This window comes from Aythya marila, assembly GCF_965140915.1.
Source record: "Aythya marila genome assembly, chromosome: 6".
Lineage (NCBI taxonomy): Eukaryota > Metazoa > Chordata > Aves > Anseriformes > Anatidae > Aythya > Aythya marila.
Genome location: NC_139047.1, coordinates 37,793,132 through 37,811,117, shown reverse-complemented (window position 1 = coordinate 37,811,117; position 17,986 = coordinate 37,793,132). Strand labels below are relative to the sequence as shown.

The window sequence follows — 17,986 nt, the reverse complement described above, 5'->3', positions numbered from 1 at the left end:
GGATTTGTTGTCTTGTTTTGCCTCACACAGGGCTGTCCCTCGGTGCTGTCTGCCAGCCTGGGGACGGAGGGAGGCGTGCTGAGGCGGCAGGTCAGGGGGTGCGCGAGTGAAGGGCTTATTTATTATTATTATTATTAATCATTGCGGTTGGGGCTTGTTTGTGTGCTGCATCACCTCGGGAGAAAATTCCCAGGGCGGAGGGGCAATGTTAAACCAGGACGTGGAGATGAACCCCTCAGCGAGCAGCCGCCCTCCCTCAGCCTCCCTCACCACAGCGGCCGCCGCTGCTGCCCTGTGGGGCCCGCTGGGCTTGGGCGGGCATCGCTGAGGCGCCGAGCGGCGGCCGTTGCTCCGCGGCGGCGGCGCGTCGTAGCCAATAGCAGCGCGGCAGCCGCGCGTCGTAGCCAATAGCGGCGCGGCGGCGGCGCGGCTCAGCCAATAGCGGCGCGGCGGCGCGGGGAGCGGGAGGCCGGCGGAGGAGGGGGGGGGTGCCGGCGGTGGGCGGCGGGAGGCGGCGTCCGCAGCGCCCTGAGGGCAGCCCGGCCCCGCACCGCCCGCTCCCGGCCGCAGCGCTCCGCGCCCCCGGCGCCCTCGGGGCCCCATGTACGACAACTTGTACCTGCACGGCTTCGAGGACTCGGAGGCGGTGGGTGCCGCGGCGGTGGCTTGGGGGTCGGGGGCTGAGGCGTTGCGTAACGGCCGGGCCCTGAGGGCCCTGAGGCGCGGTGTGTGTGGTAGCGGCTGGCTCTGGGCCCGGGTTTTTGGGGGTCCGATGGGGTGGCTGGGCCGCTCGTAGCCCTGTCAGTGCTCCGCGATGCTCAATCTGAGGGGTCAGGGGCTGGCCGAGCGCCTCGCCGCCCGTTTAAGGAGTAAAAAGGCAGCGCGGAGCCTCAAAACAGCGCAGGGCTCCCGCAGAGCCTAAACCCCGAGGCTGAGGCGCACAGCAGGTAAAATTCCCCGTGTGCTTGCTTGCTTCGTGCTGCCCTCCGCTTGCCTTAAATGCCATGCGTACCTCGGTGTTGCTTGGGGCTCTGAGCCAGCCCAGCTCGCCCGCTGAGACCATATTCTGGCAAGCAGGTAGCCCGATGGGGCACCAGGGGGTTCCTTTCCAGCCAGAGGGAGGGCAGACATAATGGGATTAATACAGCAAAAAGCAAACCGAGGGTTGAGGACCTAACCCTGAGGTTAGGAGAAAATATCTGCGAGGGTTTGAGGAGGGCTCGGTGCTGCTCTGGGTGCTGGGGGTTGGGAGGCACGGCCCAGGTGTGCTGTGCCAAGGAACCCGGGGCAGGACGAGCGTGCACGCTGCTTTTGTGCTCCCTGAGGCACGGGGAGGTGTGATCGGGTACTTGTGCCACTTGAAATACTTCTAGCACAAAATAAACCGTACCGAGATGAGTCACTCTAGTGCAGCTCACATCTTCCTCGAGCAGGCAGCTGCCCTTACAAAACACCTACAGCAGCTTCCTATAGGGGGGCCTGATGTAAGAAACTAGCAGAGAGCAAGCTGGTGTTCCTAGCACGAAATACAAGCTGGCACACTGACGCTGCCTTTTTCAGCCCAGCTGTGTTATTTGGCATGTGGCATTTTCTCTGAAGGAAGTCCCAGGGCATGTCCAGCTGTGGCAGCCTGCTGGGATCAGAAGATCAGTTTTGACCACAGACCTGGAAGGACCAGGAACGAGCGTGGAGCTGGGGTAGGAGCTGCAGCTGTGCTGTAGCTGTTGGGTGCTGCTGTAGATGGTCCAAACCCACAAATTGCTCACCTTCCCTTCCTGAGGTTCCTCTCATAGCACAGAGAGGTGGGCTGCTGCGTTGGGCTTATCGCAGCAAACCTGTTCTTTCCCAATATAAATCAGGGAAAGGAGCATCTGGAAGAGCACCTGGTGATCAAGGGTTAACCGCTGCAGGTTTTCCCTGAATTAGATGTGTGCTGCTGGCTGGCTCCAGCTCTGCTTCGAGCTAACCTCGTGGGGGGACAGGCAGTGACCTCGCTGAGCCATCACGAGCTTCTTCAACAGTAAAGCTGCACCCACAAGAAGTCCTACATAGCAGTTCTTCATTTACCTTGGAAGAAAAGGTGAACAATGAGTGTGTGGCACTTAAATGGGGTAAACGTGCTCGCTTTGGAGAGCTACACAGTGTTTAAAGATAGGAGAGGCTGGGGTTTTGCACTGAATGTATCCCTAGGCTCTTCTGGGAGAGGATACACGGGGTAACTGCTGAGAGAGCACTCTGGAAATGTGCATGTGAAGTTTTCCTATTAAAGGCAGGAAGAAAGATGTCATTTTTCTGAGAGTGAATTGATGCATAGATGATTTTCTTTAACCCAAGTTGCTATTACAGCGTGTTTGTGTGCATATAAAAAATGTGTGCAAAAATACATGTTTACGTGTATAAAGAAGGAATGGGTTGGGCATGTGCACGGGTACTACAATGTCTTACCAGCTGTGATGATTAATGCCGAGTAAATGATGCACTAGCTAGCTAGTGCGAGGCTTTTTGGGGGAGGAAAATTACACTGCTGCAGCCGAAAAAAAACCACCAGTGGTTGTAGGCAGAAAGTAGCTGCCACGCTGAGGGATGGAGGTGCAGAGGGACGTAAACAACTCTCACGGACACAAATACCCTTGTAATGAACACAAAGTTTGGGCTTTTATAGCGTGAAACATCTTCTGAGTGGGTTTTTGCCTTGCTTGTTGCCCTGTTCTGTCTAATCTGGGGGATTTTGGGGGTTCATGTGCCCGAGGTGGCTGTCGGGGCTGCAGGGAGCTGCTGCCCTTGGGTGCCCCATGCCCACAGGTGCAGCCTCGCTCTGCTGGTGGGGAAGGACAGAGCTCGGGTGCTGCAGCCTGGCCAGCAGGAGGAATTGCTGGGCAGAAGAAGTGTGCAGGACACAGCCCAGCTTAAGAGGGACAAGGTGGGAGCAGGGAGCGGCTGCGGGGCAGAAGCTGGCACGTGGAGGCAGGGCGCCGCGTGGTGGCCCAGCTCGGCCACGTCAGCACTTCCATCCAGGCCACCTTCATCCTCCACGTGCTGTCACTTGGGGTGGCGAAGAGCATCAGGCTTTGTCTTCTGCTGCTCCTTTTGTTCCCTGCCTTTACATATTTGCTTTTTCTCCAGCTTAGTCTCCTGCTTCTCAGCCTCCCATGCACCTTGCGTAGTATTTTCTTGACTCCTTGTAGCCTTTTGGCCTGCATCCAGCCCTGTTGTGGCTTCCCTCCATCTCTTTATCCCTGCACCTGCAGCCTGCCTCCTGCTGCCGGTGCTGGAGGGGGCTCTCCATGCACCAGAGGAGCAGGACGCCTTGCTTGCTGCTGTGTGAGCGGGGAGATGTGCTCCCTCCACTCAGAGGTACCTGCCAGTTCCCACTCCTTATCACAGGGAGTTAGATAAACGCTTGTCAGTGGGATCCATGCCCTGACCCACAACAGCATTTTAGGCAACCAAAGTCCTCTGGTGGTTACAGGGAGCCTGTGAGGCTGACCCTGGTGCTGATCTTCAGAGGCGTGCCGTGCTGTGTGTGCGTTTCACCTGCGGTGTTCGTCCCTCCCTGTCATGCATCATGTTTCTGAGTGCTGCTTGTGTAGACAAACGTGGTTATAGAAACCCGAGCCTGGCTAGGGAAGTTTGTATTCCAGCACTGGTTGGGTTCCTGCGGGTGCCTCTGGTCTCTGAGGGAGGGCAGGAAGCCTTTTCTTGCCCCGTGTGTCTTTTCTGTGCTAGTAGGTTGAGCGTAAGAAAGAAAATGTGTATGTGGGAACGTTTTTCACCCCATAACTTTGGTGGTTATAGCACAAAACTCTTCCAAAGGGGCAGACACCGGTATGTGCAGCACTTCTGCTCTCTGGCACTCCAACAGAGAGGTGCAGCAGGGCCATGGCCACAGAGCGTGTGTGCCCCGGGCCGTGGTCAAAAGCACTCGCTTGTGCCCTCCTGTGAAATCTGCTCTCCATGCCTGCAAAGTGTGTCTCTTTCCATCCCAGAGCCCCTTAATGCGGTGAGTGTTGTGACACCAGATCTGTTTTACAGAAATGCTGGCACAACACGCAGCTGAGACCAAGCAGAAGGCTTCATCGGGCTGCCAGATGAGCTGTGGGATTTTTGATGGGGTACGAGGTTTCCACGGGTCCCTTCTGGTACCAGCTGAGGACTGGAAGTTAGTTGCCTGGATCTGGCTGTCATTTGAAGTGCCCTGACAGATTTAGCGGGCAGGGATGAAGGCTGCTCCTGGGGCAGTGCATTTTGCTTCGCCAGCAGGGTTCTGTGGCAGTGGGGCAGCGCACAGAGCAGCTTTCCCACCTGCAAAGCCTTGCGTGGTCTGTAGGTACAATTAATTTCAGGGTAAGACCACACAGGCATTGTGCTGCGTGCAGCCGTGCGGGCTGTTTGGGAGACACTGAGCTTCCCTTTTTCTTTCCTTGTCACCGAAGGCAAGAGAAGAGAGGTGAAGGCTGCTGCAGCCACCCTGCTTTGCGTGGAGCAGCGGGCAGGCAGTCTTGGAAGGCCCTCGTGAGCTGTGAGAGCAGCGTTTGCAGTGCCAGATGTCATCTGATGGCACTCATTCCTCTTCGAGCATAGCTGTTCTGTTTCTCCGTCTGAATAGTTAAGTTTTTCTAATGGTTAACCCAAAAAAGCTGAGTAATGTTAGGACCTAGTCACTGCGGGGTTGTGTGCCAGAGCGCTGCCAGTTCCCCACTCGCTGGTTGGTTGTGTAGGGCTTTTAGCTTCACGTACACACCAAAGTCTGTCTCAGGTGGGAATTGTCAGGTAGCTTTGTTACCACGAGATTATTATCCTCTGTCCATGAAGTCTGCAGAATTCTCCTGCAGATTTGGCTTTTACACAGTCAGAGCATTTGCATTTTTTTGGCAGTTCCAGATGTGCTTCCATTAGCTCCTCACAGCTCGCCTCTAATGAATCATCGTCCTCCCAGCGCTTCCCTTGTGTGTGAAGGGCTGCCTGGCAGCCACTGGAAAGCCAGCTTGTTTTCTCTCTGGGGCTTTGCTTGGGTGGTTTTGCTTATTTTTTCCTGCTACAATTTCCTAGCGCCACTACAGCACCAGCTATTGTCACAGCGGCTGATGTTTGCGCTCACTTTTAAAGTGATTTTCTGCCTGACTCAGATCTTGTGTGCGCTAAGTGCAGTGTTGTGATCTGATAGCCTGGCAGGCGAAGAAAACCTGCGGGAAGAGGAAGATTTTTTAGAAATCACCGCCTGCTGTTTCCATAGAAGTGTTGTTTTCAGCAAAAATACGTTAAAATCTAAACCAAACCAAACAGAAAACCTTCAAGGCGTCTAGCTGGAAGGACGTAAGGAGGAATAGCTGGTGTTGTGTGTTCAACTTCAGCGGCGTGCAAGAGCCCACCTGATGGGGACAGCGTGTTGAGCAGCAAGGTGCGTCCTTCCACGGCCTTACCCCAGTGCTGGGGCTCCTCTGGGCAGCTCCTGAGTGATCTCGGGGTCTGACTGAAGTGACGAGGGCTGCTCCTGGGCTGTGGATTGCCCCAGAAACATCCCGGTGTTAAGAAAATGCCACTGCTGGGAAGCACAAACAGCGCTCTCGGAGCTCAAGGGCACCCGGGGGAGGAGTGGAGCCCTTGGTGCTGAAGGAGCACATCACAGAGAGAACACGCAGCGAGGGGACAGGCTTAGCCTGGGATTTGGCGGTGTCACGGCCTGCTTGCTATCTCCCTGAACCATGGTGTGGAGCCGTTAGATGTCCGCTCCGCTGAGGATGCATCTCCAGAGGCAGCAGGGCCTGGTTTCAGAACCAGCGACTCGCGTGTCTGCAGATGGCTCTCCCAGCAGGACAAGCCTGCCAGCCACTCGTGGTCATTCTGAACCCAGTAATTAATTTCAAAGTGCCACTTAGCTGCCTGAATGCTGAGTTTGCAAGCGCTGGGGAGATTTGCTCACAAACTTCCGTCAGATCCCAGTTGGTATTTTTCCACAGTGCTTCGTCGCCGCTTTTTGTGCCAGCCGTGCCCCGCTTCCAGCTCTGGAGTGCCTCGCTCTGCAGCGTCCCCTCCTTCCTGCTGGGCCTTCAGCACGTCCTCACGTTCAGGTGCACCCGTGGCGAGGCAGGCTGCTGGAAGACGAAGAGGTTGATCACTGGAGGGCATCTTGCTTCTCTTCAGATGTTATGACACAGACCTCTGCGTGTCAGATGAGTTTTGCTGCCCGCCACTCACTCCTGGTGAAGCTCCCTCTGTGTACGGAGCTGTGCTGGTGCTTGGCTTCGAGGGAACTTGTGTTGGGTGCTTCGTAAACCTGGAAAAAGGACACGGGAGAGCAGTTCTTGGAAAAGGAGAGGAGATTTGGGCAGCCAGGTGGGTTAGACAGGCAAGTGGCCACACACAGCGTGGGCAGCACCTGGAGAGTAACTGCTGGCCTCCTCCTCCCGGCTCCTGCTCCTTCACTGCCTTCCCCTCCCCTTGGGGTCACCTTTCTTAAACTGTTGCAGTTCCTAACGCACTCAGCATGAGCAGGGGATGGGTTTGGGATCACACAGCGGTGATCACCTCTCCTGATCACCACCATGTGCCCCCCTGCTTCTGCCTGCCCCACAGCGCTGAGTCCAAAGCTTGAGCCTCTCTTTGGGGAACCACGCGTGTGTCCAGCACCAGCCAGGCTTTTCTGCCCGGCACGGAGAGCTGGAGGAAGCCAGGGAGCCTGCCCTTGTGCATGCACAGGGCTTCATTCTGCACCTTCTGTCTCCAAAGCTGGCCCTGTCAGAGAGGGGGTTAATTGCTTTTTAGGACTATTTCAGGAGGAGCAGCAGCACCCCGCAGGTTCTGCTTTGGTCGTCGGGGCTGGGAGGATTTCTGCTTTCCCAACAGCACAGCAAAGAAACCAGGGAGGAGGAGGACAAAGAGGATGATTCTGTTTTTTCTCCTAAAACATGGAGTAGTACAAAGGCTGTACAAGTTACAGATCTGGAGCTGTTTGGTTGTGCTTTTCCACCAGGCTGGCAGCGACGTGATTTATTGCAGCAACATGGAAGAAATCATGGGGAAAAAATATCCCGTCTCATCCTGCTCAGCGCCGAAGTGGTGGAGCGCGTGTTTGAACAAGCTGCTAACACTTCAAATCAAACTCCCCGAGCCGTTCTATTTTGGGACAATTCTGCTGAAACCAAATATGTTTTCCCTGCGAGTCCCTTCCTGTTTTTTCCATGCCAGGCCTTTTCCCCACAAATAGGCTCTGGCGCTGCTCGGCTTGAGCCTTCAGCGTCCTCCCGCGGGCTGTTTGCCCTTGGTACAGTGGTGTCACAATTAGGGGTTAGTTACCATAAATGTCCAATTTTCTTTTAATACGTGTTGCTGTAGGTGCTCTTGAGTCTGGTGTTATGAGGCTGGAAGATAATTTTTTTGAATAGCTGGATCAATTGTGGCCATGAACGAGCCATGAAGCTACCTGTGTCATGAGATCCCATGGTAAGATTTCATCCTCCAGAACAATCCATGGTGCCCTCGTCTGCTCCTGGCAGAACAAGCCCAGCGTTGTCCTCCGGCGGTGAAGTTTCAGCTGTGGTGCCTGGTGCTGGCAGCAGCAGGAGGAAGGCTCCAGCCCTGGGAGAGCTGCCCCCATCGCTGGTTTATGCCTCAGCACCAGCCACATCTGGAGGCAGCACAGTTTTCCCTGCTAGGGGAGATGTCTGTCCAACAAGAGCACCGGGCAGCAGGGACCCAAGGTTGCCTTGCACCTCAAAAAAAAAAATAAAAAGGAGGAAAAAGCAGAGTTTTTGCTAAGCATACTTGTTTTCAACACTTCTGCCAAGATACGAGAAGGAGCTGTATTGCTGTGTAGTGCTTATCCTGGTTAAAATGTTCCCAAGACTTCAGCCCTGTGGTTTCTGCACCATAAACCAGAAATACTGGAACTTGGTGCTTTTTATCAGTGTCTTACTAGAAAATGAGCAGTACGCAGACTGATGCAAAAAATAATCATAAAAATCAATTTCACTTTACTTCCCTGCATTGTTCTGTGCTAATCTCAGCTCTGTTACTTGCTCCTTGCTGCCCTCAGCAGCAGAGCTGCAGGAAGTGTTTCAGTGCCTGGTGTTGCCCTCCACAGCGGATCCAGTTCAGCAGGCACTAAGCAATCCTCGCCTCTATTCTGCTGGGCCTGCTGCAGCCAAACATGCAGCAAGTGGGAGGGGAAGAGAGGGAGGGCTGCAGACTGGAATAGCTCCTGATAGACACAAACTGTGGATGGCGGCGCGTTCACAGGAGTTGTGCTGAACTGAATTGAGAAGTTGACTTCGGCTCCGAAAGTTGGCACTGGATGTCACTGCTGGTGCTGGTGCTGCCAACAGTTACTGCTGTGCTGGAGGTTTTCGTCTCTGACCACGTTTAAGAACATTTAACAAAGTTTAGCTCTGCTGCTCCCTTCTGAATGTCTTACGTCGCTTGCTTCCTGGCTTTGAGTCCAGTTTGCACCTTCTGGTTGTAAAACCTCCTTGTGTTTGGATACAGGTGTTGATCCGGCTCGGTGCATTGCTGTTTCGGGCAGGCAGAGTGGAAAGGGTTTGGGACGATGCAGGGAAAGCTCTTTCCCTGGCACTTCGGTCTGTCTGTGCCCAGACATTTTCTCGAGGCTTTTGGCTATTATCCGTGTTCTTTCCGAGCCTCTCATTTTGCACTATTGTTTTCTGCGAAGGGGGAGGAGAGCCTGGCGCTGTGTGACGCTCTCCAGATGAAACTGCATCAGCACGGCAGAAACGTTCTGCCCACAGCTTCGGGGTTGCATCTGGTCCCGTGGATGTCGTGTGTGAAGCTCTGTGCTTCACGGGAAGACGTGTTTGGCCTCGGTACCGAAATCCACACACACAAACCCCGTTTGTTCTGTTGTCTGCAGGGGGAGGCTCTTCTGGTCGGAGCTTTGTTACTCGCTTCCTCTGCAGGCAAGTGCTAGCTGCTGGGTGGGAGCACACACCCCGAGGGAGGTAAATCGGCCCAGGTATTTTGTGTCTTCCTTCATTAACAGAAATTTAATCTGTGAACGGTTGGTGAGATCTGTTTGGCATCAGAGCTCCCTGTTGTACAGAGCTATTACCAGAGCTCGGCTCCCCTTCCCTTGGCTGCTCCCCTCTCCTACAGAAAGAGGAAGCTCAGGCTGTGTCCTCGCAGTAACGACAAGCGCAGCCCCAACGTCCCGATTCCTGCTGCTTTCTTCTGCTGTTAAATAATTCCTGCCCTCGGCTGCATCCTCCCAGCCCACCTGCAGTGGCTGCGTCGCTCCGGGAGCTGCCGGTTGCCAGCAGCTGGAAGGTGGCTGCCGGCCTTCCCCCCCCACTCCTCTTCAGGAGGAAATTCAGCGGCGGTTTCCCGAGCGGCCGCCTGCCTGCTGGAGCCGTGCTGCAGTCTCGGGGGATCCCACGGGGCGCTCTTTTATTTTTTTCTTCCTTTTTATTTTCCTCCTCTCTCCTAGAGCAAGTCAGGCTCTGCCATAGCTCCGGCTTGCCGTGGTGCTGCTGACACCGAGCCCGCGCGGCGCTGAGGCTGCCAGGACGAGGCAGAGCCTGCTCCTTCCCTCTGCTCCGGCCAAAGCTGCTCTTCCCCATGGCTCAGCAGGGTTTTCCCCCAGTCCCAGCCCCATTGCTGGGCAGGGGGTAGGGGAAGCGTGCCTCCCAGGGGAGCTGGGCATTCTGCGCTTGTTGCTGCGCGCTGCTGCAGAGCTGGGCACAAACCCTGCTGCAGGAGCCTCCCTTGGTGCCGGCAGCACCTGGACCTGCAGGGAGCGGCGGGGCACGGAGATGTGATGCTCGGTGACATCCCCAGCACCGTGTGCCACCGGGCCAAGTGCCTGTGCTGGGAGCAGCGCTGGCCCTGGCAGGTCTCACACAGGCTCCAGTGATGGCTTTTGGTCAACTGCATTCAGTGAGCAGCACAAAGAAAGTGTTTAAAAACTTGGTGTATTTTTTTTCCCCTCAAGATTCCATTACCAGTGTACCAGAGTACCAGAAGCAAGGCCGGAGGGGAGGGCTGGCCACTGTCACCCTGCCCCCTGCGGAGCCCCAGCAGTGTAGGAAGAGCTCAGTGGGGTGCTGCCAAGGGCTGGGTGCAGACGTAACCAGCAAAATGCTTCATTTAAGGCTCCAGATGGAGTAACTGTTAATATTTGCATCAGTGTTATTAGAAGCTGTGTCTGTGTGTTCATCCCCAGGTGTCCCCTGCCCTCGGAGGTAAATAGGATCACCCGGCTGACACAGAAGACCCCTAACAGCCAGCAGGGTCCTGGGAGTTCCCCACGAGTGAACCTTTGTAGACCCTTGACCAGGCTTTGACTTCGCTCTAGCACCATACTCATTCCCTGCCTTTTTGGGCACATCTGAGCACAGATTTATAGGGTGTCAGCAGACCCTTTGCCAGCAGAGACATTTTTTGAACAGACGTACCTTTTGCAGAATATCCCAAAATAACAGCGAAAGCTTTCGGCCAAAATAAGGGGTTTAAATCTTGTCAAGTTTTTGACAGCTTTCCCTCCGGACAAGGCATTTCCCCCTCTTTCAGCACAGAACAACACCCAGGTGCTTAACGTCGTGCTGTCTGCTGCTCCTGTACAGTCGTGTCACGGTGAGAATTGACAGAGCAGGGGCTTTTGGCACAGAGCAGGACCTCAGGGCCTGCCTCCTGCATTGCTTTTGCCAGATCCTGGAGGCTGTGGATGTGACAGTGACTCGTAGAGAAGCTTTGCCCTTGGTGCTGGCAATAAGAAGTGTTAAACCGGTGTTTCTTCCCCGGGTCGATGACAGCAGTTAGGTCCCATAAGGTGCCGCTCCAACACTGCGCGGGTAGGTGAGCGCAGGGTGCCCCTTCACTTCTGTTTTGCTCTCTGCACGTTCAGTTTGCAGACCGCAAGCTTTTGGGGAAAGGAGTTGCTATTTATGGAGTGCGCAGTGCTTGGAAAACCTTTGGAGGGCTTTGGAGGACTTTGGAGGAAGGTGTTTCTAGCAGCGTGCCCTCGCTGTGAATCCTGCAGCCGGGTGATCTCAGCGCGCTCCTTGCTGCAGGACAAACGGGATCCTAGCAGCTCAAGCAGGGTCCTGGGAAAAGAAAGAGCGGAAAACAGAAAGGAAATAAAAAAGTAACGTGCTCTGGTCACAAGCTTAATTTATTAGTGCTTAAAACTGTTCCTAGGCATCTGAGTTTGGAGGCTTGTGGAGGCGAAGAGGCAGCTGCTGGGAAGCTGCGGGGACATTTGGGGTCCTGCTTCGTGCCCCACGAGCCCGTGGGCAAGCGGCAGAGCCGGCGTCGGTGAGCGCGTGCTCTTCTAAATCAGCCTGGTGACGTCCTCGGGCAGCTCAGGCTGTTCAAACCGCTCCTGCTTGGGAAGCAGAGAGGAATATTCGGGGCTATTTTGGTTGTTCCAAGCCCGATGGTGTGGGAAGTGGTGGCACCGCGCTAGAAGGAAATTGGGACGCTGTAATCCTAGAGCTCCTTACAGAGGGTTGTGTGCCTGGGTTGAATGGGAAAAGCAGGCGCTGAAGGCAGGTGGCATCCCCCCGACAGTGGGGTCTCGGGGAAAATTCCCCTTCGTGTCTCCCACTTGTCATATTTCTCATTTTTTATGGCGTTGAACATTCCTGCTGCGGGGAACTGCAGAGGCAGGGGGGTTCTTGAAAAGCCTGGCAGTGCTTGGGGGCAATATTTGTCTCCTCCGTTCCCGAGGCTGAGAACCATTTGTGCCTTCGTGGCGTGTGCTGGGGACAAGCGCAGGGCCCCCTGCCAGCAGAGTTTGGTCAGGATAACCATGCGCTTCCTCTGGCTGCCCCGTTATGACCAGGTGTCAGAAAACCCCCTGGGAGCAGCTCCCCCAGAGCCTTGCAAACATCACTCGCTGCTTTCAAGAGCCACAGTAATTAAGAACAAATAAAGCCCCGTTTTTAAACGTTGCAGCTTTCGCTTGGTGCCTTTCATCACTGGAAAAACACCTTTTTTTTTTTTTTTCCTGCTGTGGGCCTCCTGAATAGCTCTCCTGGAGAAGAGGGCCCAGCTGCAGAGATTAAAGCAAAATCCCGAGCAGAGGTGTGCAGCTCTCCATTCAGTCGTCTCTCTAACCACAGGCAGTGGGAACAAATGCAGACCAGAGCCCTCCCAGACAGCCACGAGCTCTTTCGTGGCTCACACAGCAACAAAAAAGGCGTTTGTAAAGTTGCTGTCCTGCTCGAACGTGGTGGTGCAGGCACAATTTTAGAGAAGAGCGATCCGAGCCGTCTGCCATCTCTCTGGTATCAATCCTCCTCATTCAGTTCGCTTGGATTTATGGTCTTTTGGGTCAAAAATAATAATGATAAAAAAAAAAAGGTTACTTTGGAGGGATGGAAAAAGAATACGGGGATATTCACATCTGCCATCCTGCACTTCTGTGGGTGCTGTAGGCAGACGTTTGAGTCCTCCCATCACAGGAAGGTGATGCTGGTGGTGCCGCAGGGCACGCACAGCCCCTCTCCTGGGGCTCCGTGCCAGGCAGGGACACGGACCTGATGGCCTGCAGCACGGGGCTCTGCCAGCACCCCAGGACAGCCTCAGCCTGGGCTTCCCCGTGGTCCCCGTGGGTCATGAAGCTCTGAACTTGTGCACACAGCAGCAGGTGAACGTGTGCCGTCGTGCACGTGAGGCAGCCGGCTGTGCCGTGAATGCTCATTTGAAGAGCCCAGCGCTTTGGCAGTAAGTGTATTTATTACTGGTGCTTCTTTTTTATTTTTTTTACGAGTGTTTTTAGATGTAAAAACACAATCTGTGCCGAGCTGAGGGCTGCTCGAGAAAGGAGATGTGACTGCAAGATCTCAAATTCAGGAAAAGAGATCATGAAAAGAACTAGCAGAACAGTTGCCCTATTTTCTAATAATTAGCATTCACAAAGAAGCAACATGTTCTAACTACCTAGTAATTTCCAAATTGCTGAGACACCTAATGAGTTGTCTTAAATAAATTTACCAAACATATCAGAGGAACTAATTACTGAGCCTTTCATTCTGAAATCCCAGCCCAAGGCGCAGTGGCCATGCAGCTGGCTCGTGTCGGTGGCTGTTCAGCGAGCAAATGGTCTGGTTGGGAGCTGAACCTCGTCCTCTGGACCTCCCGTGGCACATCCACATCCTCTGCTGGGCACGGAGCTGTGACAAAGTCCTGCTGAAATCCATCCATACAGCTCCACAGAGCCTTGCTGCTGGGAACAGCCCCTCGGGTTCCTTGCCGTGACAGCTTGCAGGGGGCCAAGTCGCACAGGAGCTTTTGTGCCCAGGGAGCAAAAGCCGCAAAGACAAAGGTGTGAGCAACACACCCCTTCCTCTCCTGGCTCAGGTGCAGTCCCTGGGGTTGTGGTGGCTCCCTGGGACCTGTTGTAGGGCACTGAAGCCTCCGCAGGGTGCAGCAGCCCTCGGTGCCTCCCTGTTCCCATCCCATAGCCCGGTGCTGAGGATGGGGCCTTGGCTGTGCCGGGGGAGTCGTGCAGCCCACAGATTGCCTGGCCCCAGGCTTACTGCCGCGTGGCAGCGTCCTCCTGCCAAAGGAACAGATCCCCACGGCTCTGCTTTCGCCTCTTAATTACATCACCTGCCGGTAATTACATTGGGCTGCCTGCTCTGAGCGCCAGCACCAGGTGAGCACCAACTGCGGGCAGCGGCAGTACCCCAGGGCAGTCAGAAAGCTGCAGTTTGGGTTGGTGCCGTGTCTTGCCTTGGAGAATTTTGTTTTCCCAGTTACCCAACTTCTGCTCGGCCTGTTAGAGTGAAAAAGGGTGAACGTTCCCCGCCGAGGAGCTCTGGCAGGTAGGAGAAGCTGCCCTGTGAGCCGCAGCCGTGTGCACCCTGCGGATAGGAAGTACAGGGGGAGCAGATTTTTGGCTTCTTTCACCTATTGCACGAATAGAATCGAGACCTAACAATGCTTGGCTTCCAAAACCTTACAGCCATACATTTCTTTAGAAAAAAAATGTCTCCGGTCCCCAAGTGACTGTAGTGCCCGTTCTCTGTTCCTGAGCAGTTTTGACCACCCGGTCGGGGAGCACGGGGACTGCCACCAGAGCTCCTGGGCAGAGACATGCCCGGAGCCTGCAGGTGGCCAACGCTGCCCTGGTGTTCACGGGGAAGGCAGAAGCTTTCTGTCTACTCAGGGTTCGGTTTCAGAAATGCTTCCTGGAGCACCCTAAATCTTCTCCAAAGAGCCTGCCTGTCACCTGGCTTAGTGGAGCCTCTAATGGATTGCTGCCTTAACTGCACGAGCTGCCTGACAGAGCATCGCACGCCACGGCTGCTGAGAGAGCAGTTCGGGTCTGTAGATTTCTGGCAGCTGGAAAAAATTATTTGCAGCCTCACTGAAGTCTTTTTTTCACCTCCTGAGACCCTACCAGCTAAAAGTTGATGTTTTCTTCCACCCTTCCCATCAGGGAGAGGACCTGGCTGGCTGCTGTTGTCCAGGAGCAGGGGCCCAAAACCACCGGGGTTTGCCCTGCCCAGCCCCGCAGCCAGCTTGGCCCGTGCCCTGCAGCAGACCCGGCAGCGGGCAGGAGGACTGCTCAGCTGCCAGGATTTTGTAGTTGCTGAATAAATAGACCTGCTGTTCCCTCTGCTTTGGCCAAAGTACGCGATTTCCCTCCCATTTTGGGGATTGCTTCAAACCTCAGCGTTTGTGTCAAAGCTGAATTGTGCTAATTGACGGGAGAGGGAAATGAATGAGGGAGAAGATCAGTAATAAATCGCAGGAGAAAAAATGAACTCACAGAAGCCTAAATAAAATGGCTGTGAGATGTGAAACAAACCTTGCATTGCCTTGGCAGCAGAGCACAGCGCTTGGGGGTGCCCACGGAGTCGGGGGGCACTTGTAAGGGCGAAGGAGCCGTGCTCGGTGCCTTGCTCTAACCAAACGTGGCACTCACGTTCCTGGGCCCGTGCTGCTGTGCTCGCCTCGGGCTGCTTTTTCATCCATCTCTCCACGATTTGCAAATCTGTGCCTTGTCCTGTGGCTCCCTGTCCTGGGAGGCACGGTCCCGGGGCTGCACCTCGCCGACCAGCCCCTCGGCGCTGGCTGTGACCCGCAGGAGCATGTTGGGGAGCAGCCCGGGGAAGCCTCGCGGCGTCAGCTCCTTGGGAGAAGGCTCCTGGCTTCTGACAGGAGAAAGTAGGTCAGTGCTCAGGCAGAAACATCTAAAAACCATGGTGGGAAGCTGTGCATCACGCGTCGGTGTTATTGCTGCTGACTTCCTCGGCAGCCCTGCACTGAGCCCAGCCAGAGGACTGAGCAGATCCGTCGGTGTGTGCCCATGCACGTGTGGTCACTGTGTGTGCCTCACAGGCACCTCCTGCACCTCCCTGTGTGCCTGGAGCTGATATCTCTCCTCCCGGAGCCCTGCTCCATCCACCTTTCGGCACGGGGCAGGGACTGGGGCAGAGGAGCAGCACAACAACAGTGCTGGTGGCTCAGCCTCAGGCCTCGGACACACCAGCGTGTGCTGAGCTCCTGGGGCACCTTCCCATTTATTATCTGGACACTGCCGTTGCTTTTCCTTCTTCCTGCTGCTGCTGAAGCCTCGCTGCCTGCAGTAAGAGAAGCGATGCCAGCAGCCAGGCAGCGCGGTGCCTGCTCACAGCGTTTCAGGCAGCGACGGGCTGCTCACATGTCCTGCTGCTCTCCCAGCGCCCTCCTGCTCTGCTGGTCCTTTTGCTCTGATTGCCTTGAAGAATGCCAGCTCCTGCACGGAGGGCAGCTGTAATTTTAGGGCTGGAATATTTGTTGGCATGGATTTAGCCTCCCCTGGTATACTGGGGTCCCCTTCAGGTGCTGAGCAGGGGCATCCTGCTGCCCGGCCGTGGGGGCTGGCTCGCTTCGCACTCTCTCTGCAATAACGAGGGAAAGTGGTGGTGTGCACGGAGAGGAGAGGAGGGATGTTGACTTCTGTGGCAGGTTACGGAGAACACGTGTCCCTGCGCTGCAGGATATGAAGTGATTTAAGAAGAAAAAACACATTTGAAAGGCACGATGCTGTACTGTGGCTCTTGTGAGGGAGATCTGGGCTTAGGACAGGTGTCACTCGCTGCGTGGGACACCGGAGTCCCGTTGCTTTGTAGCAGGAGGAGAGTTTGCTCTGCAAACCTGCCCTGCTGCCACGCACCCCAAGGGCTGTCCAGGGAGGAGGCGTAGCCGTGGCCATGCCTTATTCCCCCTGTGAGCAGTTACCCGCTGCTGCTGCTCGTACGTGCCGGTTTTATTCATACCACTGCTTAGCTTTTGTGTCAAGTAGCTTTTAGCAACGTGATTTTACCATTTTTTGCTCCTGAGCAGAGAGCAGAGCTTCGTGTGAGTGCAGAAGGTGCTGGCACAAGGGCACCGTATTTACAGGGAGGGGTGGCTCCAAGCAAGCTTTATGGCACCTGAATTGTATCTGATGTGACCTAGCCCCTGGCAGTCTCCAGTCTAAGGCTGACCAACAGGATTTCAGTGTTACAAAGACTTCTGTACCGTGCCTGCAGCTGAGCTGGATGTGACCCAGTGCGAAGGGATTCCTTGAAAGTGGGGAGAGGCTTTTCTTGGGGGTTTGCCTTTGGCTAAGGTAAAGCCATGTTACTTCTCTGCTAAATTCTGCAGAAACAAGAAGCAAAACCCACACAGCAGAATTACAAAACCAGTATTTTAAAGGTATTTTACGTACCTGACTGGGGAAGGTGTTCCTATTTCTTACATCTGTTTTCTTAGCGACGTGTTTTTCTTTTCAGGGCTCAGCGGATTCGTACACAAGCAGACCCTCAGACTCTGATGTGTCTTTGGAAGAAGACAGGGAAGCAATCCGCCAGGAAAGAGAACAGCAAGCAGCCATACAACTCGAGAGGGCGAAGGTGCACTCTTGTAAACTTTTCTAATAGCTGAGTTAGGTGGCGCTTATCCTTTGCCTGGTGTTAAAATTCACACTGCTGGTTTATAGTGACGATGGTATCTTTGGAAGTAGGCTGTGAATCAAGTGCCATTACCTGCAAGCAAGGTGTGGGGGGAATATTCTGCAAATGTTCTCGTATAAAGGGGGTCTGCTTTAGTGAGCCAAACTCTGGTGGCTTGTGTGAAATGATTAGGTCTGAATTTTGATGTGTTTGGCAAATATCCTGTGCTAGACTTCTGGTAATTGGATACAACAGATGACTGCTTGATTCAGAAAGTTTCTGCTGTTTGTGATGTCTGTTTCTGTTTGTAGTCCAAACCAGTAGCATTTGCTGTTAAGACTAATGTGAGTTACTGCGGTGCTCTGGACGAAGATGTTCCTGTCCCAAGCACTGCCATCTCTTTTGATGCCAAGGACTTCCTACACATTAAAGAGGTAAAACCAAGCGGTAGTTCGTCCTTTGTAGAGTCCCAGCACCCTGGGGTGCTTATCTTGCACTTTTTGAAGCTCGATGTCACTGATTTCCAGTTGCATTTTCATGTCACAGGAAGGAACCAGAACCTTGCTGTATTTTAAATCCCCTTCAACATGGTAGATTCAGACTCTTGTCGATGAAATCCAGTTTGTGATGGATTAAGTAATAGAAAGGGAGTCTGTCCATCAGGAAGGGGAGTAGCAGCAGTTTGCACCTGGTCTTCATAAAGCACCAGAGAGGCTTGCAAGAGAGATGAGACTTAGAATAATACAAGAAGAAAGGAAAATAAGGAAGAGGCTGCAGGACAAAAATGTACAAAAATAAGGAAAAAGAAATAGGAATAAATAGGCCCTGAATATGGCTTTAGCAGAGAAGAATACATCTTACTGCATGTTGAGCATATTTTCTGCAATTATTAATCTGAAGTGAGCCCTCGAAATTTGCATAACCCCTGTTGTGTTGTAGATCTGCACACAGGCTTGCAGCTTGCAAAACCATTTCTTTATCTCTGCGTTCTGGGGGTTTATTTGGGGGTGTTTGTCTGTCTAATTTGTCTGTTTCTTTGAGCATTAGTCCATCATTGCTTCAAAGCACTGATCTCCCCGAGACTGAGCCTGTTTAGGAGGAAAGCCCCT

General features: G+C 54.2%; 1 protein-coding gene across 1 annotated transcript in view; it reads left to right on the top strand.

Annotated features, from left to right (window-relative positions):
- Positions 1-513: 513 nt before the first annotated feature.
- The window catches only part of CACNB4 (calcium voltage-gated channel auxiliary subunit beta 4), a 43,896-nt gene continuing 26,423 nt past the window's right edge, over positions 514-17,986 (top strand). Inside the window, exons 1-3 of the mRNA XM_082763286.1 lie at positions 514-646; positions 16,719-16,838; positions 17,189-17,311. Coding sequence (XP_082619412.1) covers positions 602-646; positions 16,719-16,838; positions 17,189-17,311 — 288 coding nt within the window. The 5' untranslated portion in view covers positions 514-601. The remainder of the gene's footprint in view (positions 647-16,718; positions 16,839-17,188; positions 17,312-17,986) is intronic.